The 26,905-nt window shown below is 59.0% G+C and overlaps 2 protein-coding genes across 9 annotated transcripts; one reads left to right on the forward strand and one right to left on the reverse strand.

Annotated features, from left to right (window-relative positions):
- Positions 1 to 1,439: 1,439 nt before the first annotated feature.
- On the forward strand, positions 1,440 to 26,905 carry LIMK1 (LIM domain kinase 1). Of its 2 annotated transcripts, XM_047839090.1 has the most exons (16): positions 1,440 to 1,560; positions 3,236 to 3,332; positions 9,203 to 9,341; positions 9,624 to 9,733; positions 10,831 to 11,037; positions 16,158 to 16,263; positions 16,380 to 16,546; positions 17,521 to 17,704; positions 18,459 to 18,545; positions 18,841 to 18,972; positions 20,334 to 20,393; positions 20,647 to 20,712; positions 23,394 to 23,550; positions 25,062 to 25,117; positions 25,318 to 25,475; positions 25,582 to 26,905. In XM_047839090.1, exons 1-16 carry the CDS (start codon positions 1,506 to 1,508, stop codon positions 25,742 to 25,744), a joined length of 1,944 nt encoding a protein of 647 aa, XP_047695046.1. In that variant the 5' UTR covers positions 1,440 to 1,505; the 3' UTR covers positions 25,745 to 26,905. The 2 variants fall into 2 exon arrangements, with proteins under 2 accessions (XP_047695046.1, XP_047695047.1); XM_047839091.1 differs by lacking the exons at positions 1,440 to 1,560; positions 3,236 to 3,332 and adding an exon at positions 5,804 to 5,934.
- LOC125154597 (translation initiation factor IF-2-like) lies at positions 4,092 to 7,712 on the reverse strand. Of its 7 annotated transcripts, none has more exons than XM_047839098.1 (4): positions 6,741 to 7,711; positions 6,034 to 6,179; positions 5,065 to 5,370; positions 4,092 to 4,268 (listed from the first exon to the last, which is right to left on the reverse strand). In XM_047839098.1, exons 1-4 carry the CDS (start codon positions 6,759 to 6,761, stop codon positions 4,256 to 4,258), a joined length of 486 nt encoding a protein of 161 aa, XP_047695054.1. In that variant the 5' UTR covers positions 6,762 to 7,711; the 3' UTR covers positions 4,092 to 4,255. The 7 variants fall into 7 exon arrangements, with proteins under 7 accessions (XP_047695054.1, XP_047695052.1, XP_047695049.1 ...); XM_047839096.1 differs by lacking the exons at positions 4,092 to 4,268; positions 5,065 to 5,370 and adding an exon at positions 5,438 to 5,819 and having other exon boundaries at positions 6,741 to 6,832; positions 7,439 to 7,712; XM_047839093.1 differs by lacking the exons at positions 4,092 to 4,268; positions 5,065 to 5,370 and adding an exon at positions 5,438 to 5,819 and having other exon boundaries at positions 6,741 to 6,850; positions 7,439 to 7,712.

Below are 26,905 nucleotides of genomic sequence, written 5' to 3' on the forward strand. Positions count from 1 at the left end.
AATCCCTCTTTTTGTTTTTGGTTAAAAAAAAAAAAAAAGATTTAATACCTTCTATGAGCAATGCTATTGAGTTCATCAGATCTGTTGAGCCAGTCACTGATGTCACTGGGAACAGGGGCTGACAAGTGTTAGCATCGTCTTCAATCTCTGCTTTCTTTTCAGGAATCTTTTGCAGCCACGAGTCCATTCTGTGAGCATTAGTTTTGTTAAAACCACTCAGCTAACAAGGCACAGGTCGACTCTGTGCTGTGGCCTTCTCACACCAATCTAAATATTAAGTATTTTAAAAAGCCCAGCTTCTTTCTTATCAGAAATTAAAATTCTAATATTTTCTTCCCTCCCCCAGGTAACTGTTTAGCACGGGGGGGGGGGGGGGGGGGGCGGAGCGCCCTTGCCTTGCAGGCCATTGACTGCAGGCCCTGGCTAGAAGAGTCCTACACAGACGTGATTATCTATAGTCCAAGTCTGGCCAGCTCTCCCCCTTTGTTCCCTGGGCGCACCTGGCATGTTGCTCAAGCTCTCCACTCACCACCTCTCGGCAATGGGATGCAGTGCGAGGATGGGGCTAAAGGGACAAAGGGTCGCGCCCCCTCCCCCAGGTCCAGTATTCTACGATTCTCCACTTCTAGGCAGCGCGGTCCACCTTTTCAGGGCTCGACTGGGGGCCTGCGCTTTGGGGACGGCCCAACTGCTCCGGCCACTTCGCTCAGCCCAAACCCTGTTTCATCTGCGTCCTCTCCTGCACCCCCTGCAGGGCGGCGCCAGCTCCAGGTCTCCAGCCCTGGGAAGAGCAAACCCCTGAGCACATCTGTCACAGCCGGCAGAGGTTCACTCCTCCCCAGACCCTCCTCCTTTAGCCCCCTGCCTAGCCGGTGAGGACCTGAGACGTGGACCCTCGGCTTCCCCGGCCGAGGCCTGTCCTCGCTGCAGGACCAGACCGGCGCCCGTCCCCAAGGCGACCGCCAGTCCTCCGGGTCCACACTGCCTCCTGCATCCAGCTCGGATGTGTGGGGCTCTCCGCGGGGAAACCGAGACCCCTTCCCTGGGCCTCTGCATCCCCCTAGGATGCCGCACCCGAGCTTCCCCTCCGACGCCGCAGTTCTCGGCTTACGGGTCTCAGCCTTGGGGCTCCCAGCACGCGCTTGGCGCTCCCGGGAAGATGAATGAAAGGGCGGGGCGGGGCGCCGCCGAGGGCGCGGGGCGGGGCCGCGCAGGGCAGTTCCGCCGCTCGCCCGCGCCCCGCCCCGCCCCCGTGCCGCAGCTCCAGGCCCCGCCCCGGCCCGCCCCTCCGCTCCCTCCCCAGGCCGCCGCGGAGCGGAGCCGGTGCCGGAGCCGGTGTCCGAGAGGCGGCGGCGGCGCCGCGAGCCCCGAGCCCACTCCGGCCCGGCCCGCGCTCTCCGCCTCCGCCTCCCGGGCCGGCGGCGGCGGCGGCGGCTGCGGGCGAGCTCGCGGGGCCCGGGCCGCCCCCAGCCCCAGCCCGCCGGGCCCCGCCCCCCGCCGAGTGCATGAGGTTGACGCTACTTTGTTGCACCTGGAGGGAAGAACGTATGGGAGAGGAAGGTGCGCGGGGTGCGGGCCGGGCCGGGCGCCCGCCGGGGGCCGGGCGGGCGGGGGCGCCGCGTCGGGGCGGCCGGGCGAGCGGGGGCACGGGAGGGGGCCGGGCCGGGTGGCCGCGGAGGCCGGGTCTGCTGCGAGGCCGCGCCCCTGCCTCCTCGGGGATGAGCTCGCCCTTCCCGAGACGGCAGGCCCCTCCCTGACACGCTCCCACCCTGTTTCCCCCTCCTCGGCCCGGCGGGGTGGGCCCCTCCTCCCTTTCATCCCCGCCTGCCCCATCCCCCGACCGAAGACCACCCCGGAGGAGTCCCAGGCGCTGCCCGCCCGGCCCCGGCCTCCATCCGCGTGCCTTGCCCACCCGGGGCTCGCACTGGGGCCACCCCTTATCCTGTCTCTAAGCCGGCCGGGAAGAAAGAGGTGCTGGGGAAGCCGTAGCCCTGGGTCCGAGTTGCCCGCCCCGCTCCGTGACCTTGAGCCAGGCGCTACGTGTCAGGCCTCAGTTTCCCCGTCTTGACAACTGGGGGCTGGGTAATTGGCCCCCGGTACTGGTGGTTGTGGGCCCGGATGGGCAGAGCAGAAATATACCTCCTCCAAGGAACCATCGACAGTATCCTGGGGGCCCCCACCTCCTCTCTCTGCACCAAACTCAATGCCTGCATCAGTCTTGACTGGGAGGATGACTTTCATCCTAGCCTCCTTACCAGGAGGCCCAAGGATTGGGTTGCAGGACAGTTAGGGTATAAAGACCCCCGAGACTCCCTCCCTGGGGTCCCCTTCCCGGGGTTCCCCCAACAGCCATCACACAGGCTCACCTGGTCCAATGCAGGTCCCGTTTATGCCAACCCGCTCCAGCCCTGCCCCAGGCCCTTGAAGGCCTACTTGGGACAAGGGCCCACCTCACTGTCACCCCTGTCTTAGGTTCCTGTGTCCTCATGGAAGGACAGGCTGTGGCCTGGGAGCCTAACTGTATGTCCAGGCAAGCCTTACCCTCTCCAGGACTCAGTCTCCCCATCTGTACAATGGGGAGGGGCAGGTTTGGGGGATTCGCCAGGGCCCACCCAGCTCCAAGGATGCCAGGCCCCTAGGATGACTAAGCATGCCTGGTGGCGGGCTTAAAGAGGTGCCAGTCGTCCTCAGAGCAGGTGTCGGGGAGTGCCCAGCTCTGTAACCCCAGCAGCCCCTCATAAGCCCAGGCATCGCCAAGCCTCAGACGAAGCATGAAGCACCTCTGGGCTTCCTTGCCTTTCTCCTTTTGTAGGGGCTTCAGCCCCAGATGCACCAGCCCAGTCCTTACTCTTTGAAGGTTCCTCTTCCTGGGCAGGCAGGGGAGGAGAGGGGCTGTGACAAGAGAGTTACCTGCTGCCTTATCCCTAAATCCTGCTGCTTTCTTTCTCCCTATCGACCTTGCCAGACAGTAGCTGAAGTTGAAGAAGGCTGTTGCTGGAGGGTGGACATCTGATTCCCCTCTTGAGTTTACAGATAGGGAAACCGAGGCCCAGAGAGGCCTAGCAACTTAGCCAAAGTCTCAGCAAGACTCTCAGACCTGCATCCTTTATCCTTCTGCTCGGCACAGTGCCTGGGCGCTGCCTGTGTGTGCACAGGGATGGGCAAGTCCACGTGGGATGGGCAGGGCAGGCTGGGCCTCCGAAGAATGGTTCCTGACTCCCTGTCCACTTTACAGGAAGTGAGTTGCCCGTGTGTGCGAGCTGCGGCCAGAGGATCTATGATGGCCAGTACCTCCAGGCCCTGAATGCTGACTGGCACGCAGACTGCTTCAGGTAGGGGGGGAGGGGGCCCTAAGCAAGGCCTGCCAGAGACGAGAGGCTGGGTCAGCAATCTGGGAGACCTGGCTCTTCCTTCTGGTGCTGTCTCTGGTTGTGACCACCAGCTGAAGGGGTTTCTTTTAGGCAGTGGAAACCTCTGACAAGGTTTGTTTTATTTTTCTTTAAGAACAGCACCCAACGTTTTCTCTAATTTAGTAAGGGCCAGGCGCCCTCCTAAGGACTGTCTAGTTAACCTATTATATTGTCTCCATTAATGGGGACACGGAGGTTAATTCTCTTGACCAGAGTCACACACAGCCTGTGAGTGAAAGGGACACACAGCGTCCACCCTGGCTAGTGAGGCCAGAAGAGAGGCAGGCGCCAGACCCGGGGTGGGGGGGGGGGCCCAGTCAGGAGTCCACTACGAGGCCTTCAGGGAAGGCGGCCATCGGCACGGAGACAGACACAGACAGGAACAATAGCTCATTTGGTTGGAAAAGAGCAGGGGGAGGAGGCCAGGTTGGGATCAATTTGCGAAAGGGCCCTAAGGCCAAGATAAGGACCTTCCAAGGGCAAGAGGGAGCCAGCAGACAGGGTTTGCAGAAAGCAGGGGAGGGACGTGGGCGGAAGTGCCATCCCAGTGGGCAGATGGCAGTGACTTGGCAGAGAAGGGACTGTCACAGTAGTTCAGGGATCCGAGCTCATAAGGGCTGACCTAGGACAGGGACTACAAATGGAGAGAATTTCAGCTGTAGAAGGAACACTATTGGCAAGTGGTTGTCCCAGCAGCCAGCATTTATTGGGCATTCTTAACATTACATTGACTCTGAACAACACGGGTTTGAACTGCGCGGGGTCCATTTAATAGGCAGATTTTGCATGGTGCCGTACTGTAAGTGTATCTTCTCCTCTTAATGATTTTCTTCACCACCGTTTCTCTAGCTTGCTTTTCTGTAAGACCACGGTAGGTAGTACACATAAATACGAAATCTGTGTTAATTGTACCGCTTATATTACGGGTAAGGCTTCCAGTCAACAGAAGGCTATGTGTACTTAAGATCGGAGTTGAAAGTCTGGGCTTTTGCCCCGGCTGCTGGGGAGGACGGTGGGCCCTTGGCTCTCGTGAAGCTGGGGCCCGGTGGGTGATGAGCCGTGCCCAGCCGTGTTGATTTGAAACGCAGCAGACCATCCAGGGTGGCAGTGCCCTGCCTGGCGCTGGGGAGGTGGTCTGAGACCACTCGGTCACGGGTGGGATTCAGGATGGGGCTGAGAGAAATCAGGAAGAACTTTGGGGCCCCCTGTGCTGGGGGTGGGGAGGGAGGTGGGATTTGGGGAGTCATGCTGGAGGGCCAGGAATGCGGCCTCGGAAGCCACAGCAGGGAAGGAGGGGGGCAGGATGTATCAACCTAGCTTTGGACGGGTTCCTGCCCTTCATAACCAAGAGAGGGGTAAGGCCCCAGGTCAGGGCCCTAGGGAAAAGGCATGTGCCGCTGAGCCGGCTGTGATGGGGGCACAGAGAAGGCTCCCGCAGTGAGAGAGGGTCCACAGGCAGTAAGAGCCACAGCGTCCACACGCTGGCTTCCACAAGTGCTCCTGGCCCAGCGGTGTGTGCTCGGCCCAGCCTCCCCCCCAAATCTGAGCAAGGCCAGCAGCGTCCTTACCCCCGTGACAGTGAGGAATCACTCAGGACTCGCTGCTTGCCCGAGCCCCACGGCTACCCAGCAGCCAGCTTCTGGTCTCTACTTGCCTTGTTCCCAGGAGCCTCTCAGTCCATGTCGTGCACCGGCAGCAGTCGCTGGCTCCCCAGGCCTTGTGGTGAGAGGGTTGTGAGTGCATACGGCATGCCTCTGGCATCAGCGCTGGGGTCCCTGTCACCACAGGACCTGCTCCTTCCTCAGCTCTAGCTCTCCCACCTCCCGGAGGGTTATGGCCGGGCTGAGTCGTCCAAGCTCTGCTTTGGTCCAGCTGCTGCCTTGGTGAGGTCCCTTCCCAGAAGCCCACGGCACTCGAGCCCCGGGGGCCACCGTAGCTCTGGAGACATCTCCCTGGAGGCCTGGGGCAGGGGGGGTGGGGAGGGCTGCCCTGGGCGAACAGGGGTGAGCCCACAGCTGGCACAGGGCTCAGAGCCCAGGCCGGGAGGCAGTCTCCCCCGCTTCGGGGGACCTTTCAGGCAAGGGGAACAGACTGTCTGTGGAAGTCAACCTCCGTTCCCTTGGGAGCAGCACCGGCAGGAGCAGCTGCCTTTGAGCTTGTCCCTGTCCCCAGAGAGTCCCAAGCCTCCGGGACCTCTGTCCAAGCAGAGGCCGAGGGGCACGGAGGGTGCTTCCTAAGGTGTGCAGGGCTGAGGGCCACCCGAGCCGCCAGCGGAGCCCAGGCAGAAGGCCCCTCAGCTGCTTCCTGTTGTGGGCCCAGACCAAGTCCTGCTCACCCGTGTTGCTGTATCGTCCCCGCTGCTGTGTGGCCGAGCTAGCCCCACCCTCTGCAGCCTCCAATCCTGAGGGCCTGGGGTAGGATGGGGAAGCAGCTGGCTGGGCCCACCCCACCGCAGCGCAGCCCGCTGCCCCCTGCTGCAAAGGATGCTGGCCCTGAGAAGAAGCCGCTTCCTCAAAGGAGCCAAGTGAGTGCACAGCCCCTCTCCACCCGTCCCAAACCTTAGGCAGGGCCCCCCACCCCCCTGCCGCCCCGGGGCCCGGAGGCCACGGTGGGGCAGACCTACCTGGGACCCGGCTGTGGGGCAGGAGAACCGAGAACCGAAACCTCTAGGTCACTGTCTGGCCGCCTGCTGGGGGAAGCAGGCCGCCGCTGAGACTTCTGGTCCTTTGATCCAGTCTCCCCGCGAAGCTGGTCCTCCAGCAGCTCTTTCTGCGGGATGTGGCCCTGGGTCAAGATTGTCCCTGGGAGGGCTGGACCTGTCCCTGCAGACCTTGCCTCCCAGCGCAGCTCTCCGTGTCCTCCCCAGGGTCCTCCTCCCCACCCGAGCCTGGCTCTGTAGGTGCCTGCTCTCAGGGAAGTGTGCCCTGGACTGGGGCAAAGACCGTCTTCCAGGAGCTCCTCTCTCTGGCCCTTCGGCCATCTCTGCACATCCTCAGTACTGGTACTCCTCTCTTGACATCCTTGCTGGGGGCAGCAGCACGTGCGGGGCACCCCTAAGAGCCAGGCCTGCGCACCCCACGTTCCTCCTCTGGCTCGTGGCCCAGACAGAGGCCTGAGGGGTGAAGTGATGGACAGGGGCCAGGCGTTCCTATGTGCCTTCCTCGTGCAAAGGTACGCCGAGGCCCTGAGTGCCAGTACCAAGCTGCTGGGTGAGTCTGGGCTAGATCCCCTCTCTGAGATGGAGACCCCGCCCGGGTGCCCTCGAGCAGTTCTGAGGGTGCTGGCGAATGAGACCTGCTCCAGGTGGAGCGTTCAGCAGGAACCGCTCACCTTCTCTCTGGGGTCCAGCATTTGTGGATGCCTGACATGGGACCTCAGAGAGCCCTCAGGTTGATGGCAGAGACTGGTAGGGCCAACGGAGGCTGGCGATGCAGACAGGCCTGGTGGAGGTGCAGACTGCTTGGAGGCACCCCCTCCAGGTGACTGAGCAAACTTCAAGGAAGTGGTGGCCAGGGAGCTGACTGCACCCACCCAGCCCTGAGTCAGCGCCACCCGGGTCTTCCAGGCCTGCTACGGTGATGAATGTGAGGGAGTGAAGGGGTAGGAGTTTGCAGGCTGGAGAAGAGCATTCTCTCCCCATAGGAAGACAGCTGCTCCCGAGCCCCCACCAGCCCACCCACCCACCCACCCAGAGGCAGGCGAGGCCCTGCTTCCTGCAGGCTGGCAGCCAGGAGTGAGGGGGAGACTTCTATGGTGACACTGCTGTGACGCGAGGACGGTCTGGTCGGTCTGGTCGGTGGAAGGGCAAAGTGAATCACTCACTGATTGCCCCAGGACACGTGGGAGGTGGGGGAGCCTCCCCAAGGTCACGGTGCTTGCACACCAGCCAGCCTCTCTGCAGAGCCTACTCCTCTGTGCCTTCCCGCTAGGTTGCAGCCCCCTGGGGGCGTGCACCAGAGATCCCCTCAGCCTGGGCTGCCGCCCTCCGGGCCCAGTGCCTTACTTGCCCCTTCGCCCACCTTGCCCACCTGGCAGTGAGATGCGTGCCCTAAGGACGCCTGGGGCTGGGGGCCTGGGAGTGCTGGGCAGGAAGGGCTGAGAATGACGTCATGGCTCCGGGCCAGCGTTGCTTCCGCTGCCTGGTCTCACATCCCAGAGCAGTCTCCGGAGGCCCTCCCTCCCCCACACCCTCCTCTTGTAGGGGGAGCTCATCGAACTCCCCCGTCTTCCTGGATGCACCACCACCCCTGTGCTTCTGAACCTGGGCCATGCCTTCTCCCCAACCCTCAGCCGCTGGCTGTGGTCCCCCGCCCCTCCCCTCAGGCTCCCAGACAATGGGGAACTGTCTGGATCCTCTTAAAGGGACAGTGTCCCACCAGCACTCTTGCCTGCGGGCCTCTCCCTCCTCTTCATTCCCAGTTCCCTAAAGAGCATCCGTGTGCCCTCAGTGAGATATCCCACATGCCTGCTGCAGAGGCTGAGGGTTCCCTGGCTGTCTGGGGGACTGGGCAGTTTCACTCAGGCCCCAGTCTTTCCTCTGCTCTCCTGGATTGTTTCCCTGCTGGGCGTGAGCTCAGAGTCTCCTCCCCTGTCCCTGCATGACCTTGGCACATGACCCAGAGTGCTCAAACGGCAGCAGAGCCGGCAGATTCTCTGCTCCTTGTGTATGCTGGCCTGGGCGTACCTGTGCACCCAGGACCCTGAGTCAGGCTCTTCAGAACGAGGTGTGGCTCCTGCCCCCGCTGGCTCACCAGGCACCCTGCGCTTCCTCATCCTGCCGGCCTGGCCTCTGGTCCCCCTCCAGCTCACTCCTGGGTGGAGGGCAGCCAGGCATGTAGGTCTAGCTCCTAGCCTGTGGGATCACACATAGAAGCGGGTGCATCATTTCTCTCCATCTGCCCCAACCAGGCCTCCCCTATGGCCCCTCCCAACGCTGCAGGGGTATCCTGACCTTGAGGACTGCACATCTGGGCGGTCTCTGCAACAGTGCCATGGCCCTTGTGAGGGAAGGTGTGGGCACTGGGGCTCTGGTTGGGCCCCCCCTTCTTGTGACTACAGCATCTGATAGCTAGGAAACCGGGAGACCCTCTGTCTGTCTTCACTGATCCTGGCTGGTTCTGCTGAGCTAAACGTCTGCCTCGTATGGCCGTGAAACGGGGAGTAGCTCTGCGGGGTCTGTGGCACCCATCATGTGGCCCAGGGCAGTTTAGAGCCTCCAGAACTAACCTTTCTCATGGTGGCCTGTGTGGATTGAGTACATTTCGCCAAGGCGGTGGGAAGGTGCCAGCATCTGGTAGGTCTCCACGGCTCCAGCAGGTCACTGCCATTTGCATCGGCTGGCACTCGTCCAGCCACCCCACCCCTACCCCGCCGAGGCCTGGGCTCCCGGGTTCCATTCCCCTCTCCACTGGACTGGTGACCAAGAGCAAGTCATCTGCCTTCTCTGGGCCATCTTCCTTGTGTGACAAGGGACAGGGGCTCAAACGTGAGGAGCATCTGTCACCCTGGGGCTAGCAGCCCGGCCAGATGCTCTGGGTGCAGAAGTACACGGGTGGTTGTGCAGGCTGTGCACTGCACAGAGGCTTCCAGCTGAGGGACCAGGGGCAGCTGAAGCCATCCCTGGCTCCACCTGCTAAGCCCTCTGCCCCAGGAGCAGGCTTTTTCTGCCCAAGGAGGGTGAGGGGCGGGGGGCACACCTTTTTCTGATTCTTACGGAGGCAACTTAGACTACGGCGAGGCTCAGCTGTGCAGTGGGCCAGACTGAGTCCCTGTGCCCGCCCCCCCCCCCCCAGGTGTTGTGAGTGCAGTGCCTCTCTCTCGCACCAGTACTACGAGAAGGATGGGCAGCTCTTCTGCAAGAGGGACTATTGGGCCCGCTATGGAGAGTCCTGCCATGGGTGCTCGGAGCACATCACCAAGGGGCTGGTCATGGTAAGCACCCGCCCCTACTCATCGCCCCTGGTGCTTGTGTGTGCGCGCGTCCTCACGGGTTTCCCTACCCCAGCCTCCCTCTTGTTCTTTTCGCCTGTTTTGACCTCCCCACCCCGCCTTCTGAGCCCATCGATCGGTCTGTGTGCCCGTCTGCGGAACCAGAATTCTGCAGCTGGCCAACCGGGCCCCCAAAGTTTGTCTGGGGGCTGTTCTGAGAGGAGGCCGGGGGTGGGGGGGGGGAAGGCAGCTGACCTGGGCCGTCCCCGCCACTCCCCCTGCCAGGTGGCCGGGGAGCTGAAATACCACCCCGAGTGTTTCATCTGCCTCACGTGCGGGACCTTCATCGGTGACGGGGACACCTACACGCTGGTGGAGCACTCCAAGCTGTACTGGTGAGCGCCCTGGTCCCCTCCGAGCCCGGGGTAACCCTCATCGCCCCCCACAGGTCTTCCACATCCCATGCGGGACGGTGGGTCGTTAATAGGAGCCATGGGGTAGGAGTGCCTGGGAAACAACCCAGGAGTTCACTGAGAACACAGCAGACATCGCTCTTGCTGATGTGTCACTGAGGTGCAGTTCTGGCACTGACCCTGACCCTGCAAGGTCAGGCCCGTCCCCCAACGAGACTGCCCTCGCTTCAGACACCAGCTCCGAGTTCAGAGGTTCCCACAACCCCTGAGGTTTCATGATTCTCTGCACAACTCCAAGAACTCAGGAAAGCCCTGTACTTAGGATTCCAGGGCATTTTATAAAGGGTACAAATCCCTCTATATAAGGACCAGCCAGCTAGAGGATGGAAAGAGCAAGGTCTGGAGGGCCCCAAATACAGAGCTTCTGTGCACTACCCCGCATGGAATCAGGACCTGTGACACCCCCAACCTGTCCTGGCCTCACCAGAGTTTTTATCGGGGCCTCATTGTGTGGGCACTATTGATTGAATCATTGGGCACATGATTGAACTGATTCTCCAAACACACACACACACACACACACACACACACACACACACACACGCCTCCTTCAAGGTCAGGCTGGGTCACAGGTCCACCCTCTGATCACACGGTCCGGTCTTTCTGGTGACTAGCCCCCATCCTGAGTCACCTGTTAACAAAAGCTCAGGTATGGTCTCAGGGACACTCGTATTCCAAGGGTTGAGAGCCAGGACAAAAACCAGACAAATTCTGTATCATCCAGTGCTGAGAAAGCTGGATTCCCAGGCAGCATGGCTTAATCCCAGATGGACTTTTAATGACTTCCTCCTGAACCGGATGTATCTACAGGCCTTTTCCTGGCCAGCTGACAGCATGTCAGGAGCAGACAAGCCCAGAATGATTGAGCCCGGTTCCTGCCCCAGTCCTATTAGGCAGCGACGACCCCTCTGGCCATGGGGAGCCATAAAGGGAGGCGGGGAGGAGAGAAGGTGCTGGGGACTGTCCTAACAGTCTTTTCTTCCCCCTCTTTGGGTCCCTACCACCTGTGGCCCTTGCAGCGGCCACTGCTACTACCAGACTGTGGTGACCCCCGTCATCGAGCAGATCCTGCCCGACTCCCCCGGCTCCCGCCTGCCCCACACAGTCACCCTAGTATCCATCCCAGCCTCGGCTCATGGCAAACGTGGCCTCTCGGTCTCCATCGACCCCCCGCACGGCCCGCCGGGCTGCAGCACAGAGCACTCCCACACCGTCCGCGTCCAGGGGTGAGTGGCTGGCCGAGGCCATGGCCGGTCTGGCTGTGGCCATGGGTGCTCTTGGTGGGCGGCTGGAGTCTAGGGCACCCTGAGAGCGGGTGAGCATTTGGGCACAGACAGAACCCAGCTCTGACAATCTGCTGTACCTCGTCCCTGGCCCGGTCCTTCCTTTAAAAACCACGGCAGATGCTAGATGAAAAATATTGAAAACTTCTTGAGTCCATGTATAACCCAACAAGAAAGAGGGGAGTAAGCAGCTCGGGGCCAAGTAGGGAGCCCAGGAGTGTCAGCAGAACCACTGAAGACAGCCTTGCCTTAAGGCCAAATGGAAATTGAGTGAACTTAAGCTTCTGTCTTTAAGTCCTTTTGTGGCTGGGCCTCTCAAAGCCCTGACCTGTAGAGGAAGCCAGTGGAACTAGAGAACTCCTGTTCCATTAGACTGGGGTGTCCCAAAGGGCTCTCTGGATGAGGATGAATGAGAAACAGTCCACACCTTCCATCAGCCCCTCACTCCCGGAACTGTAAGATAAACTGATTTGAGCCTGAATGGAAGGGGAGGGGGGAATCTCCCCTGAGAATTTATAAACAGGTTTGCAAAGCAAATTCCTATGCCGGGGTGGCTCAAAAAAAAAAAAAACGAAGTCACAACTGTAAGTTTAAAGTACTTCCCAACTGGCATTGTTCCTTGGTAGAATCAGATGCAGCTCTTTTCGTTGGGTGGACTGAGCTAAGTGTCCCAAGGAAGCGATTCAGTCAAAACCCAGCGAGTGCATAAGGAAGCAAGGCACTGTGAGACCCAGCAGACACAACAGGAAATAGAACCAGGCCCACAAGACCTCCAGATACTGGAATGATCAGAAACCATGTAAAATAATTGTTTTCGATATGTTTTAGTCATAAGAGAGGTTTAGAAAAAAATGAGGAAAGAGCAGAGAAATTTGGGGGCGCCCAGATGGTTCAGTCGGTTAAGCGTCCGACTTCGGCTCAGGTTATGATCTCGTGGTTTATGAGTTCGAGCCCCATGTCGGGCTCTGCGCTGACAGCTCAGAGCCCGGAGCCTGCTTCAGATTCTGTGTCTCCCTCTCTCTCTCTCAAAAATAAATAAACATTAAAAAAAGTAAGGAGCAGATAAATTTGGAAAAGAACCAAATGGAACTCCTAGAAATGAAATAAAAGGATGAAAGCTGTGACAGAGGGGTGAGGACACATGGAGGACAGAGTGAGGATCTGAACATCCATTGGGCATCCCAGGAGAAGCACAAGATGGCAGGAGGGAGGCAGCATTTGAAGGTCCAATGTCTGAGAACATTCCAGAACTGACAGACACCAAATCACAGACTTCAGCCCAGTAGATCCCAAACAACAAAATAAAATATCCACCCTTGGGTCACCCACCCCGCATAGTGAAACTGCTACACCCAAGGCAAAAGAAAAGTCCTTAAAAGCAGCCACAGAAAATAGATTACCTTCAAAAAAGGGCAGCTGATTTCTCAACAGAAACGACAGAAGCTAAAAATCAGCAAAATGATATATGTATTCAATGCACTGAGCAAAAAATAACCATCAACCTAGGATGCTGTCCTTGAGGAAAATACCCTTCAAGCAAAAGGGAAAAATAAAAACACGTTAAGGCGTGGGGCGCCTGGATGACTCAGCCGGTTGAGCGTCCGACTCTTGATTTTGGCTCGGGTCATGATCTCACGGTTCGTGGGTTCAAGCCGCACGTCAGGCTCCGTGCCAACAAGGCTGCTTAGAATTCTCTCTCTCTGCCCCTTCCCCACTCACATGCACGCGCTCTCTCTCTCTCAAATAAATAAATAAATACAAACTTAAAAAAACAAACCACGGTAAGGTGGACAAAACCAAGACTTGGATAGGTCATCCATAAAGAAACTTCTAAAGGATGTAGAAAGAGTCTGAAATGCAGGAAGGAATGCAGATTGAAGAGCCCACACAGTATGCTGCTCTCCTCTCTGGGCTTTGGGTTTCTTTGAACAGTGAGGAAGTTGGACACCTTGGAGCCTTCTAAGGTCTCTTCTGAGCTTTGATGGACTCCTTGAGGAAGTAGTTTTATAATTTTTTTAAGTTTATTTATTTTGAGAGAGAGAGAGTGAGTGGGGGAGAGCAGAGAGGGCAGGGGACAGAGGGGCTGAAGGGGGCTCCATGCTGACCGAAGAGAGCCCGATGGAGGGCTCGGACTCCTGAACCGTCAGATCGTGCCCTGAGCCGACGTCGGATGCTCCACCGACTGAGCCACCCAGGCTCCTGAGAAGTAGCGTCCGCCTGTGCGGGCGTGGGAGCCAAGTGCCAGCTTCCATTGGATCCGGCGAACGCTTCTCACCAGCTGTCAGGTCCCAGCACCAGGGCTGGGCACTGGCCAGAAGGGAAGGTGGTACTGGGCTTGTTCTGCTGACCCACCCTGCACGCCAGCCAGGCCGGCAGCTGCCTCGTATACATAAGCGGGCAGACAGACTGGGCAGAGGTGGGGAACTCCCAGACCAGCTGGGCCCTCAAAACCAGACGGGATGTTAGAAACGGGAGCCGCAGCCCCTCCTCCCGGCATCCCTCGCTGGATGAGCATTCTTGCCCGCCAGCAGCCGCTTTCCCAACGGCGTCGGCAGGGACCGTGCCCCTCTGAGAAGCCGCCCAGCCTCGCCGATTTACTCACCTGATTTACTTGTTTGTTCTAAACGAATCAGTGGACTGCTTTTCTTTTTGTTTTTTTCTAAGCATTTTAAGGAAAGCTTAATTCATCCATGCCCCAGCCCCCCACCGCCCTCGCAGGAGACTGAGGGATGACAAGAGGCTAAGGAATATACCTTTTTTTTTTTTTTTTAATGTTCACCTATTTTTAAGAGAGACAGAGCCTGAGTGGGGAAGGGGCAGAGAGAGAGAGACACGCACGGAATCTGAGGCAGGCTCCAGGCTCCGAGCTGTCAGCACAGAGCCCGATGCGGGGCTCTAACTCACAAACTGCAAGATCACAACCTGAGCTGAAGTCGGACACTTAACCGACTGAGCCACTCAGGCACCCCAAGGAATATGCTTCTAAGACGCACAAGAAGCCTGTTTCAATGAAATATATTCACTATTTTTCAACTTTTTGTCATGAAATTTTCAAACGTACAGCAAATTTAACAGATAAGTACATTGAATACCTCCACCTCCTTCTGTGTTCACCAATTTTAACGGGTTTTTTTGCCACATTTAGGTTATGTGTGTCTCCTACCTATATGTGTGTGTTTATGTGTATGTTTGTATGACTTATTTATATTTATATATACACATAGGTACATATTGCTGTTATTTACTAAATCACTTGAGAGTAGATAGCAGGCGTTAGTGACCCTTCCTTCCCACCAAATACTTTATACCTTCTCCTAAAAGCAAGATCATCCTCTTCCATAATTATCAATTGTGTCTTATGGTGCAATTATGAGGTTTAGGAAATTGAACACTGACATGACACTCTCACCCAATCTTAAGTCCACGTTCAAATTCTGCCAATTTTCTCAACGCCAGCCGTTATAGCAATTTCCCTAGACCCAGGATCCAACCCATGACCATACAGTGCATTGAACCCTCACGTCCCTTCAGTCTCTTTGACTCTGTGACAGTTCCTCGGCTTTTTCTTGTCCTCGTGACCTTGACATTTATGAAGAATCGCAGCCGATTGTCAAGTCGAATACCCCTCCGTTCAATTTGGGCTGCTGTGTCCCCTTTGTTCGATTTAGGTTATGCATTTTGACCTGGTAACTGCATTAGTGACTCTGTGTCCTTCTTGGATTTTCCCGCCAGACCCACATTGCCAATAAAGCATGCCCTTTACTGGGAGATGTCACCTTTGATTACTTCGTTAAAATACAGTCTGCTGTCTACTGTCCAGGATTTTTTGTCCCTTTGTAACACAATCAGTAAGTCATTTGTGAGATTTGGTTCTGTAAATATCCTGTCCCCACCAGCCTTTCCCCGAATGGTTTTAGCATCCACAGAGGATTCTTATCTGTATTACTGTGACAACTACACCATGGTGATATTCTAACTCTGTTCTTCCTTTTGCATTTATTACCTTTTTCCTTTTTTGTTTTTTTAATGTTTATTTATTTTTGAGAGAGACAGAGCTTGAGCGGGGAGGGGCAGAGAGAGAGGGAGACACAGAATCTGAAGCAGGCTCCAGGCTCTGAGCTGTCAGCACAGAGCCCCCACGCGGAGCTCAAACTCATGAGCCGAACTCGGACGCCCAACCGACTGAGCCACCCAGGCACCCCATATGAACCTTTTTCTTAAAGTTCCCAGTCTCCATTCTGCCCCCTACCCCTTCCCTATCTCAGGACAGAGACAAAGTAAACATTCCTTTAAAAAGCCTTCATGAAGACAAAATGAAAACACGGTGACCAAGGACTTAAAGAAAGCAAGTATAGGGGTACCTTGGTGGTTCAGTCTGTTAAGCGTCCAACTTTGGCTCAGGTCATGATCTCATGGTTTGTGGGTTCGAGCCCCGCATCTGGCTCTGTGCTCACAGCTTGGAGCCTGCTTTGGATTCTGTGTCTCCCTCTCTCTCTGTCCCTCCCCAGCTCACGCTCTGTCTGTCAAAAATAAATAAACATTAAAAAAAAGCAGCAGCAAAATATATTTGGCAAAACGGCCGTTCTGTGAGCTAGATTTTGGGTGTCATCCTATCTCCACCCAGCTGCTGATTCTGGAGAAGTGGAAGCCTTTGCCTCATCTTGCATGGCAAGTTTGGGAATCAGGAATCCAGGGGGTCCAGACTCTCTTCGGACTCCTCTCATGAGATGATGCGTATCTGCCTGAAGCATACCAGGCAGCTGGAAGGATCTGTCTGTCTCCATGGCAGAGACAGCACCTTGTTGAATGGGAGCCTCTGTGCATCCAGTGTAGATGCGCTTTTCTCCAATTTCCCACCCACAGCAGACATTAGTAATCGATTATAGAATTCTTCCCCATCAAACCAGAACTCCACATTCTAGGCAGTTGCCATCTATCAATCACGCAAAATAGAATTAATTTGCCTCCTCACCCCCATCTGATCCCCTTGGGCTTGGTTTCCCATCCAGGCTCCAGGGGACAGGCAGGCAGGGGTCTGGCTGACCACTACTCTATGCCCACAGAGTGGACCCAGGCTGCATGAGCCCAGATGTGAAGAATTCCATCCACGTCGGAGACCGGATCCTGGAAATCAATGGCACGCCCATCCGCAACGTGCCCCTGGATGAGGTATGGGCCCTGAGTCTGGTGAGCAGAATTGGAGGTGGTGCATTCATGCCTGACTCCTCCCCCAGCTCCACCTGCACCACCTCCGACTCACCTGTCCGCACACCTGCTCTCCCCAGATTGATCTTCTGATCCAGGAAACCAGCCGCCTGCTCCAGCTAACTCTTGAGCACGACCCACACGACACACTGAGCCATGGGCCAGGGCCTGAGCCCAGCCCCCTGGGCTCTCCAATCCACACTCCCAGCGGGGAGGTGGGCAGCTCTTCCCGGCAGAAGCCTGTCCTGTAAGTCAGTCCCGTGCCTTGTCACATCTAGGTACTTTCACAGACGCTGGGCCTCGGGGATGAGACCTGGTTCCTGCCCTCTGAGAGCTCCCAGTCTGATGGGGGAGGCAGGCCCGCAAAAAAGCAGGCCAGCAAGGGGTGCGGAGGGATGAGAAAGAAAGGTTTGTGAGAGGTAGGAAAGCAGGGGTGCACCTCCCCCAGCCGGGGGGGTCCCACAGCACTTCCAGGGTGGAACAGCAGGCAGGTAGCTCAGGATGAGGGGAGCATCGAGTGTGGTCGGGGAGGCACGGGCCCCTGTGCACAAGGGTGCCCAAGGCCAGAGGTGGCTTGTGGGCCATTGCGGGGGCCCAGGCGGGAGGTGCCAAGGGCCCCATACCCTCTTGAAGGGAGGGGAGACACAAGGAAGAAACCCAGAGGCAGCCTGGTCCTCACTCCACTTACCTTGGGGGTCTGCTCAAGACTCCTGGCAAAGGTTTTGAGGGGGGGAGGCATATCTTCTGGGGTGACACTGTTTAAGAGCTAGTGGTGTCGAAGGCACGTATTTCCTCCTTGCGTGCGTATGTCTAGAGCTCACGCTACCCTGTGGAGCCACCCACGTGGCAGGGTTAAGGGCATCCTGGATAGGTTGTCTGCCTCTGCACCCCAAGGCCCGGCACTCAGATGCTGGGAGACAAAGCATCTGCCCCAGGGCCACCAGCCAGAGTAGGCCAAGGACAAATGGTCCCACCAAGGGCACCTGCAGGACAGCAGGCCCAGGACAGAGGTCTAGTCTAGTCTGGGTGCTGGATGGGGCATGAGCCTTCTGACCGCCCAGGAGAGCGGCCCTGTGCCACCTTCTCCCGGACTGGGGTGGGGGTGCTGATGGTACATGGACCGGCATGGATGGGAGCGTGGCAGGCAGGAGGAAGGGGGCAGGACCGAGGCCCAGTGCCCACCGGCCCCCGTGACACCGAGCCCCGTGTGTGCCTCCCCAGGAGGAGCTACAGCATCGACAGGTCCCCAGGTGCTGGCTCCCTGGGCTCCCCGGCCTCCCAGCGCAAGGACCTGGGTCGCTCTGAATCCCTCCGTGTGGTCTGCCGGCCGCACCGAATCTTCCGGCCGTCGGACCTCATCCACGGGGAGGTGTTGGGCAAAGGCTGCTTCGGCCAGGCCATCAAGGTACAGGGGGGGCCTGGGCAGGGGCGGGGCCAGAGGTGGGAATGGGGGACAGGCCAGGTGAGACCCATCAGTCCCGCCTGCAGGAATCCACAGTGGAAGGGGTACCGGGCTTCCAGACTTCCTGGCCGGTACTTTCCTCCACCTGGGCCTCCCTGAGTCAGTTAGGGGAGGGGACCCACTACAGAGAGACCCAGAACGTTATGTGGAGGATGTGGTAGGGGGTGGGAGGGCAACCCGGGCTGACCCAGAAAGCTCCCCACCCACCCCGGGGCCCTGTACTGAGCCTGAAGCCAACCCCTCACGGCCTCTATGCTGCCCACCCCTTCACATGCTCCCCCAGTAGAGACACAAGCCCCTCCTTGGCTCTGAGGTCACCTGGCTGTCACCAGGCTGGAAGGTTCAGGATTATATAGAAGGTGCCGGCGAGGCCCTGTCCCTGGTCCCCTTCCCAGGGGAGAAGTCCCATCTGACCTCCAGGAAGCAGCCCAGCAGAGCAGAGGAAAGAGCTAGCCTCTGAGTCAGGCGGTCCTGGCCCCCAAGACCCAGCCACCCCCTCCATCCTGCTGGGTGCCCTTGGCCACTGTCAGGAAACCTCCAGAGCGTCTGTGTCCTCGTCTGTAAGGGAATTGATGAGGCACCACACGAAATGTCTGTGAAGAGTTTGAAGCCATCTGCCCGTCCCCCTTGCAGTTCTGGGGGTGGGGCTGGGGCCTCCGTCGGTACCCAGGCTCCGTGCCTCTGTGTCCCCACGCAGGTGACGCACCGGGAGACGGGCGAGGTGATGGTGATGAAGGAGCTGATCCGGTTTGACGAAGAGACACAGAGGACATTCCTCAAGGAGGTCAGTGAGCAGAACTGCACCCTCCCCTTCACCACACTCCTGGGACATCCCATGGCCCCCGCCCCTTCTCCACTGACAGGGGTGGCCCGGGGTTCCGGGAGGATGTGACGCTCCACCCACACACCGAAAGAAGAGAAAGTATCCCAGCAGGAGGGAGAGAGGGGCCCGGGCATCCTGGAGGGTGGCAGGGGCCACACGGGCACCTTGGGGAATCGGCTGCGATCTCTGGCGGGGCAGCAGGGGAAGAGAGAGACTTGGGTGGAGCCCCAGGCCCAGCCTGCCTTCACCCCGCCAGGTGAAGGTCATGCGATGCCTGGAGCACCCCAATGTGCTCAAGTTCATCGGCGTGCTCTATAAGGACAAGAGACTCAACTTCATCACTGAGTACATCAAGGGGGGCACCCTCCGTGGCATCATCAAGAGCATGGTGAGTGCGTGGGCAGGGCCCACACCTGCCGCCCCGGCCCCACAGCCAGTGCCACAGGCCCTGGAAGGGGGGGGGGGCAGCTCCCCTCTGGGCCTCCTCAGCTCTCCGGTGGGGTTGGCCTCTGGTCTCCAAGGCCCTTCAGACCCTGAATCCGAATCAGATGGGGAGCGAGGTGCAGAGAGGGTGGCAGCTTGGCTGAGGGGACACACAGGCTATTTCGGGGCAGCCGCCCTGCCCCGCCCCAGAGCAGCCAGACCCAGCCTCGCCTGCCCCAGGGCCGAACACCTCAGGAGGGGCACCTTGTTACCTCTCTGCTGTGGGCCTTTGTTTTGCTTGTAGAGAAACCAAATCATATTTACTATTTACTATGTTCTGTAAAATTCAGAACTTTATATATTTTTTTTAATTTTTTAATTCAAGAGGCAGAACACAAGCAGGGGAGGGGGAGACACAGAATCTGAGGCAGGCTCCAGGCTCTGAGCTGTCAGCACAGAGCCCAATGCGGGGCTCGAACTCACGAGGCGTGAGATCATGACCTGAGCTGAAGTTGGGTGCTTAACCAACTGAGCCACCCAGGCACCCGAAAATTCAGAACTTTCTTTAAGGGCTTGGATGAAATTGCAAATCCCAACTGGGAAAGTATTTGGAGAGAAGCTTCTAACGCTCTGGTGCTCTCGCACAGTGCCCCGGGGGTCCCCACCTGGGCATCACCCGGACACCAAGAGGTCCTGACCCCCTCCTGCACCTGCAGACTCCTCATTGCCCCAGGCTGTGGTCCCTGCAGGCCTGTAACAGGTGTGACTTCTCAGAAAGGATTCTGTGGTCAAGTACAATCTGGAATCACAGCCTCCACCCACTTGGGCTTCCTCACTGCACTGGGTCTTGATTACGCTCTCATGTCCTTACCTCCCCCCAACTTGAACTCTGTAGGGGGCTGGGGTGTGAGAACCAGGCGTTTCCCAGATGATTTGAGCCCAAAGCCTTACTTGCTGGCACTCTGCAGGCGATCTCGCGGGGCCCATCCCTCTCTGCCTGCACGGGAAAGTAGGTTCAGATTTCCTAAAAACCCGAAGGCATGGGATTGTGTCGAACATAGAGTTTTTTTCCCCTGCGAAGAGCTGGCTCAGGAGTTACAGAGGAGTGTCCCCCACTTTGCGTTTGAAAACACATACTGGAAAGTGGTGTTTTTGAGTTATTCCCCCACACCCCTTAGAAGCAGACAAAGGTGGGTGCAAAAGAAAGTGGGGGGGTCATTGGACTCTCCGAGACACTTGCTGCCTTGGCTTCCCTCTCACCCAACTGTCCTGCCACTGTGGCCCCGTTGGTCCACGCTGGCCCTTCTCTCCCCACGCCCCCCACAGGACAGCCAGTACCCGTGGAGTCAGAGAGTGAGCTTTGCCAAGGATATCGCTTCAGGGATGGTGAGTAGGCTCCGGGGGTGTGGCTGGGTGATCTGACCCCACCGATAAAAGGATTCTGTCCTGCTGACCTTAAACCTTAGAAGGCACTGAGAAACAGAAGCCATCAGGAAGTGCCAAGAAAGAGCAGGGGTATCGGCTGAGGGTGGGAAGTGTCCCTGAGGCAGGAGGGGAGGTAGAAGCCGCTGGGGGGCCAGGGGTGGGCTGGGGTCCCTCGGCGCAGCTGCCTCCTGACCTCTGTGCCCCCTGCCCCCAGGCCTACCTCCACTCCATGAACATCATCCACCGGGACCTCAACTCCCACAACTGCCTGGTCCGAGAGGTGAGCAGCCCGGGCCGGGGAGGGAGGGAGATTGCAGGAGCCACGCCCGCCCACTCCTGGCCTCGTGGCCTGCCCCGGACGGGGCTCCTAGGTTGCCCGGGCCCACGCCTCCTTCGGCCCAGGCGGAAACAGCGCCAGGCCAGGAGGCAGACAGAGCCGGCTGCGCCATTCACGTGGATGGTGGCTCCAGCGCTCTGAGCCATCAACAGGTCCCAGGTGGTTAGGAGGCTCGGAGAAATCGATAAAGGAGAGAGTGGTGTGTAAACTGTAACGGGCGGTGAGCGAGGTGGCATTCACAGGACAGCCCACGGCAGAGTGGCCAGGCCCACGCCAACAGCTGCAGGTCTGGAGGAGGGCCTGGGCGCGTGGGCTGAGGAGGTCAAGACAGGCTTCGGAAAGAGGCTCTGGGGGACACACTTAAGTAGGGGAGTTGGGGGGGGAGGCGCCTGGGTGGCTCAGTCGGTTGAGAGTCCAACTCTTGGTTTCGGCTCAGGTCATGATCTCATGGTTCATGAGTTCGAGCCCCTTGTCAGGCTCTGAGCTGACAGTGCAGAGCCTGCTTGGATTCTCTCTCTCTCCCTCTCTCTGCCCCTCGTCGGCTCATGTGCTCTGTGTCTCTCTCTCAAAATAAATCAATATGTAAACCTAAAAAAAAAAAGGGTGGGGGTAGCCTGAGGTGGGGGATGGAGGGGGACCGTGGACCGTCCACAGAAGGCAGAGGAAGGGGCGGCTGACCGTGCCCCACCGGAGAGGCAACGCCCTGGTTTCCCGCGGCTGCCGTGACAGGGAACCACAGACCGGACGGCCTGGAACAACGGGAATGTATTCGCAGGGGGCAGGAAGCAAAGCAAACAGTCCAAAATCAAGGTGTTGAGAAGCCTGGCTTCTCCTAGAGGCTGTGAGGGGGAGCCTGTCCTGCGCTCCCCCCCAGCCTCTGGAGGCTGCCGGCGCTCCCTGGCGCTCCTTGGCCTGTAGCCACATCACTGCGGTCTCTGCCTGAGTCTTCACACAGCTTTCTCCCCTCTGTGTGTCTGTGTGTCCTCTTCTTTTTTTTTTATGTTTATTTTTGAGAGCGAGACAGAGATCGAGCCCGAGTGGGGGAGGGGCAGAGAGCGAGGGAGAGACAGGACCCAAAGCGGGCTCCAGGCTCCGAGCTGTCAGCACAGGGCCCGATGCGGGGCTCAGACTCATGAACCGCGAGATCATGACCCGAGCCGAAGTCGGACGCCCGACCGACTGAGCCACCCAGGTGCCCCTGTCCCCTTCTTATAAAGGCACCAGACACTGGATTTCGGACTCACCCTAATCTAGTAGAACCTCATCTTAACTGGTAGCATCTGCAAAAGTCCTCCAGGCAGACGTTTGCCCAGTGAATTCAGTACAAGAAGTGTTTCGGGTGGTGGGAAAAACACACGCAAAGGGCTGGTGATACGACATTTAGGAAGCAATGAGTTGGTCACTATAGAGTTGGGGGAGGTGGTGGTCTGAGCCCTCTGGGGATTTCCGGGAGGCTCTGGGGGACTCTGGGCCTCCGAAAGCTGTGGGCAGTGGACACACGAGAGAGGTGGGCAAGGCGGGCTCCGTCGGCCTCCCAGGGAGCCTGCTCGGGCCGCCCCTGCTGGTGATGGGTGTTACTGCAGGGCTGAGCCAGGCCGGTGTGCAGGGCGAGGAGGGGCGGCCTGTCCCAGCTTGGACCCCACAGCGGGGCCCATCCCCTGAGAATCTGATGAGCGCTGTGAGCTCCCCATCCCCAGAATCCATGTGTACACAAACCAGAACTTTCACCTATCGCTTGGGGCCTCTAAGAATCCAGTGGGCACCCTTGCTGGTTTCCCTGGAGCTGTTTCCCACAGCAGGGTCTGGGGGCTGTGTACCATCGGACCCTGGGGGAGTCTTCAGAAGCGCGGGTCCTGAGAGGGACCAGCACTTGAACGATCCTGGTGGACACTGTGCGAGCTCGGCCCCTCCCCTGTCTGCCGTCTCTGCAGAGTCTTCTGTAGGCAACCGTCCACGTTGGTGTTGCAGAGACAGCACAGAGTCCTTCCCTGTAGACTGAGCCTGGTCCTAACCCCTCCCTGGCTGGGCCCCTGCCCCCTTGGCCTGTCACGCACGGCCTCTGTGTCCGTGCCCAGTGGTCCATCCTGGGGCTGGCACACACAGTCTGGACTTCCAGGACCCTGGACGCCACGCCTAAGAGACCTGGCTGCCGGACCTATAGAGACCTCTCCAGGCCCCTGGCTTGACACCGGTGACCCAAGGCAGCCTGTCTGTCCCTTGCTGGGTGGACACAGGGGTCGACATCTGTACTCCTACAAACCTAAAACAGTAAAGCCGACCGGCTGGATGGCCTCGGGCAACTGTCTTAACCTCTCTGGGCCTGAGTAACCTCATGTGTAAAGTGGGGATAAAAATCACACCCCCCCCAGACTGTTGGAGGAGGAAGAGACACAGCTGTCACGTGCCAAGCACAGGACCCAGGTCTTGAATTAGAATTACTCCCTCCCTGGCACAGCAAGGCAGCCCTGGTGCCCTGATGGGGCACACAGAGCACTACTCACAGGCCCCCGGGTGTCAGGGGCGTGTCCTCCGGGCTGTCTGTGGAACCGTCCGGACTAGGAGTGGGGCGGGCATGTGCTGCCAGGAGCCCCTCTCAGTGCGGCCCTGCTTCGTGGTCACCCCAGAACAAGAACGTGGTGGTGGCCGACTTTGGGCTGGCACGGCTCATGGTGGAAGAGAAGACACAGCCCGAAGACCTGCGAAGCCTCAAGAAGCCAGACCGCAAAAAGCGCTACACGGTGGTGGGCAACCCGTACTGGATGGCGCCTGAGATGATCAACGGTGAGTGGGTCCCCCCCCCCCGTCCCGTCCCGTTCCCCCGGGCCGGGGGTCCCAGGCAGGGCTGCAGCCCCCGCTGCCCAGCCCCCCCTCCCCTCCAGCTTCCTCCCTGGGTCCCGCAACTCGTTTCCCGTGCCACTGTCCCGCACGCCACCCGCTTATCACAGAGTCCTGGAGGTGGCAAGTCCAGTGTCCACGTCACTGGCCTGAAGTCAGGGGTCAACCGGGCTGGGGGAGGTCCCGCTTTCTCTCCAGCTTCCAAAGGCTGCCTGGCTCCATCAGAGGCCCTTCCTCCATCAGAGGCCGGGACCCTGGCACCTTGTCGGACGTCTGTGTCCGTTGTCCAGTCTCCTTCCGTGCCTGCCTCCCTCCTGAGGACCTTTTGTGGTTGTATCGCAGGTCCTCTCCCCATCTCCAGATCCTTAACTCAGTCACGCCAGCAAGTCCCCTGCAAGGTGACATCTTCTCAGGGCCCAGGGATCAGGTGGCGGACAGCCTGGCCCACCCGGGGCCTCTCTCCCACTCGGTTTCTTTTTTATCGGGCCTGTCACATGATGACTACATATGACACCCCAGGTGACACCCAACACAGGCAGGTGACATTCAGACAGAGGGCAGGCAGAGCTGGGGGCATCTCGGTGCCAGCACTGACCAGAGTTAACATAGGCCTCCATATCCCCTCCCACACCCCCCCCCCCCCCGTAACTTAACCTGCAGAAGGGGGCTCAATCACTACCTTTAAGGGTTTACTGTGAGGGCCTGCTGCATCTGACACATGAGGGTGGCTGTACTGGCTGTTTTTAACATCACAAGGTTAGATGTATCACCCCCCCACACACACACAGCTGAGGAAACTGAGGCCCAGAGAGTCTGTATCAGCTCCTGGGAGTGCTGTTAACAAATTACCACAAACCGGGTGGTTTAAAACAACAGACATTTATTCCCTTGTAGTTCTGGAAGCCGGAAGTCTGCAATCCAGGAGAGCCCCGCTCCCTCCAGGGATTTCCGGGGAGCACCCACTCCTTGCGGCTTCTGGCTTCTGGTGGCTGCCCTGGCATTCCCGGGCTCGTGGCCACGGCCGCCTCTCCCTGTGTGTCGTCCTCCTCAGTCTCTCTTAGGATGTTTGCAACGGTACCTAGAGGCCGCCCCCGGATGATCCAGGATTATCTCATCTCAAGATCCTTTTAATGGCCATATTTGCAAAGACCTTTTTTCCAGTGAAGTAATGGTCACAGGTTCCAGGGGTTTGACATGGGTAGTTTTGGGGGTCACTGTGTGGTCCATGACTTGTCCAGAGTCACACAGCTGGTGGGTGGCCGAGCTGGGCCCGGAACCCCCCCAGGCAGGGCTCTCATCCTCACCCCGCAGAGGTCTGCTCAGACCTGGCGGGGGCGGCAACACAGCGACATAAGCCCTGGTCCCACGGCAGTCCAGTCGCTCGCTACTTTCTCCTGGTCCCACCCTGCTGGCCCCCAACCCAGCCTCACCTGCTGACAGCCGATCTCTCCATCCAGGCCGCAGCTACGATGAGAAGGTGGATGTGTTTTCCTTTGGAATCGTCCTGTGTGAGGTAGGTGGGGGTGGGTGGCGGTTGGCCTCGGGCTTGGGGCTCCTGGGAACCTGCAAGCTTGGGGCGGGGTGGGGGTGCGGTGCAGTGGTCAGGCTGGCCCCAGACCAAGTGTGACCTGCCCTCAAACCCACCTGGTTGGCGTCAGTCCCAGCGGCCCCCCACCCCCACCGCGGGTAACCGCTGGGCCTTGTGCTGGACAGATCATTGGGCGGGTGAACGCTGACCCTGACTACCTACCCCGCACCATGGACTTTGGCCTCAACGTGCGAGGCTTCCTGGACCGCTATTGCCCCCCAAACTGCCCGCCGAGCTTCTTCCCCATTACCGTGCGCTGCTGTGATCTGGACCCCGAGAAGAGGTAAGTGGGGCGGGGGGCTCAGCCCGGAGCAATCCTTAGGGGTGGGGCCGCCCCCCCCCCCACCCGGCAGCACAGAACCCACTATCCCGCCCACCTGTCACCCCAGACCCTCCTTCGTGAAGCTGGAACAATGGCTGGAGACCCTCCGCATGCACTTGGCCGGCCACCTGCCACTGGGCCCGCAGCTGGAGCAGCTGGACCGGGGCTTCTGGGAGACCTACCGGCGTGGCGAGAGTGGACTGCCTGCCCACCCCGAGGTCCCCGACTGACCCCGGCCCACCCAGCTGCCCCCGTCCCCACCTGCAGAGAATCCACCCAGCACCAGACTCCTCTGCGGGCGGCAGCCGGCTGTGGAGCCCTCAGCTGGGCAGCAGGCAGGCAGGCTCCTCCCCGGCGCCGGGCCCTGACTTGCCTTCTCCTACCCTGCGGGCCGTGGCCCCTTTGCCCCGTCTCTGCCCCCGGCCCCGGCGCTGGCCTGGCTGCACACACACCATCACCTCACCCTGCCTTACCTCTGTGTTGGTGGGGCCGCCCCCTCTCGCTTCTCTTTGCATGAGCCGGAGGACCCATCCCGCACCCCATCGCCCCCGGCCGCTCTGTGCACACCCCACCTGTCCGCAGCTACTCCGAGGCTGGGCTGGCAGACGGCCTCAGACCGGGCCCGGTAACGGCTGGGGACGTGGGAGGGCGCGGAACGAGGGAGAGGCCAAGCTCCTGGGGTCCTTCACCTCCCGGGGGGTGGGGTGTCTCGGTAGCAGCAGGTATCGATAATTGCCCGAACCCCAAAACAGGGAGAGGTCAGCTCCTGCAGGGTGGAATTCCCCGGGGGCTAAGCAGCAGGCCTCTCTTGCTCTGGATCTTTTCATTTCTTTATTGAAGCCACTTTAGTGAGAAGCAGGTACCAGGCCTCAGGGTGAAGGGCGGGCCCACTGAGGGAGAAGGGGAGTAGTTGGGTCCCTGGGTCAGAGCTGCTGGGAGGAGCCGCAGAGGGACGCTGGGCAGAGCGGACGAGGCAGGCGTCCACCAGCAGCCCGACCCCTGCAGTTCATCTCCGTGCCCCTCCGGGCTTCTCCCCAGGCTCCCTGCCCTCCCCACGGCCCTCAGTCCTCTGGGTTCTTCCTGTGTAATCTATTTTTTAAGAAGAGTTTGTATTATTTTTCATACGGCTGCAGCAGCTGCTGCCGGGGGGCTTGGGGTTTTATTTTTCTGGCGGGCGGGGGTGGGGGGGCCATTTTGTCACTTTGCCTCAGTTGAGCATCTAGGAAGTATTAAAACTGTGAAGCCTTCTCAGTGCACTTTGAAACTGGAAAACAATCCGAACAGGCCCATGGGACCGCGAGTCCAGGGGGTGGGACACGTCCCCGCCGTCCAGGAATCGTGATGTCTACGGAACAAAACCCAGACCCAGAACAATAAAATAAATTCCATAC

This window comes from Prionailurus viverrinus, chromosome E3 (assembly GCF_022837055.1).
Source record: "Prionailurus viverrinus isolate Anna chromosome E3, UM_Priviv_1.0, whole genome shotgun sequence".
In the NCBI taxonomy this organism is placed as follows: Eukaryota; Metazoa; Chordata; class Mammalia; order Carnivora; family Felidae; genus Prionailurus; species Prionailurus viverrinus.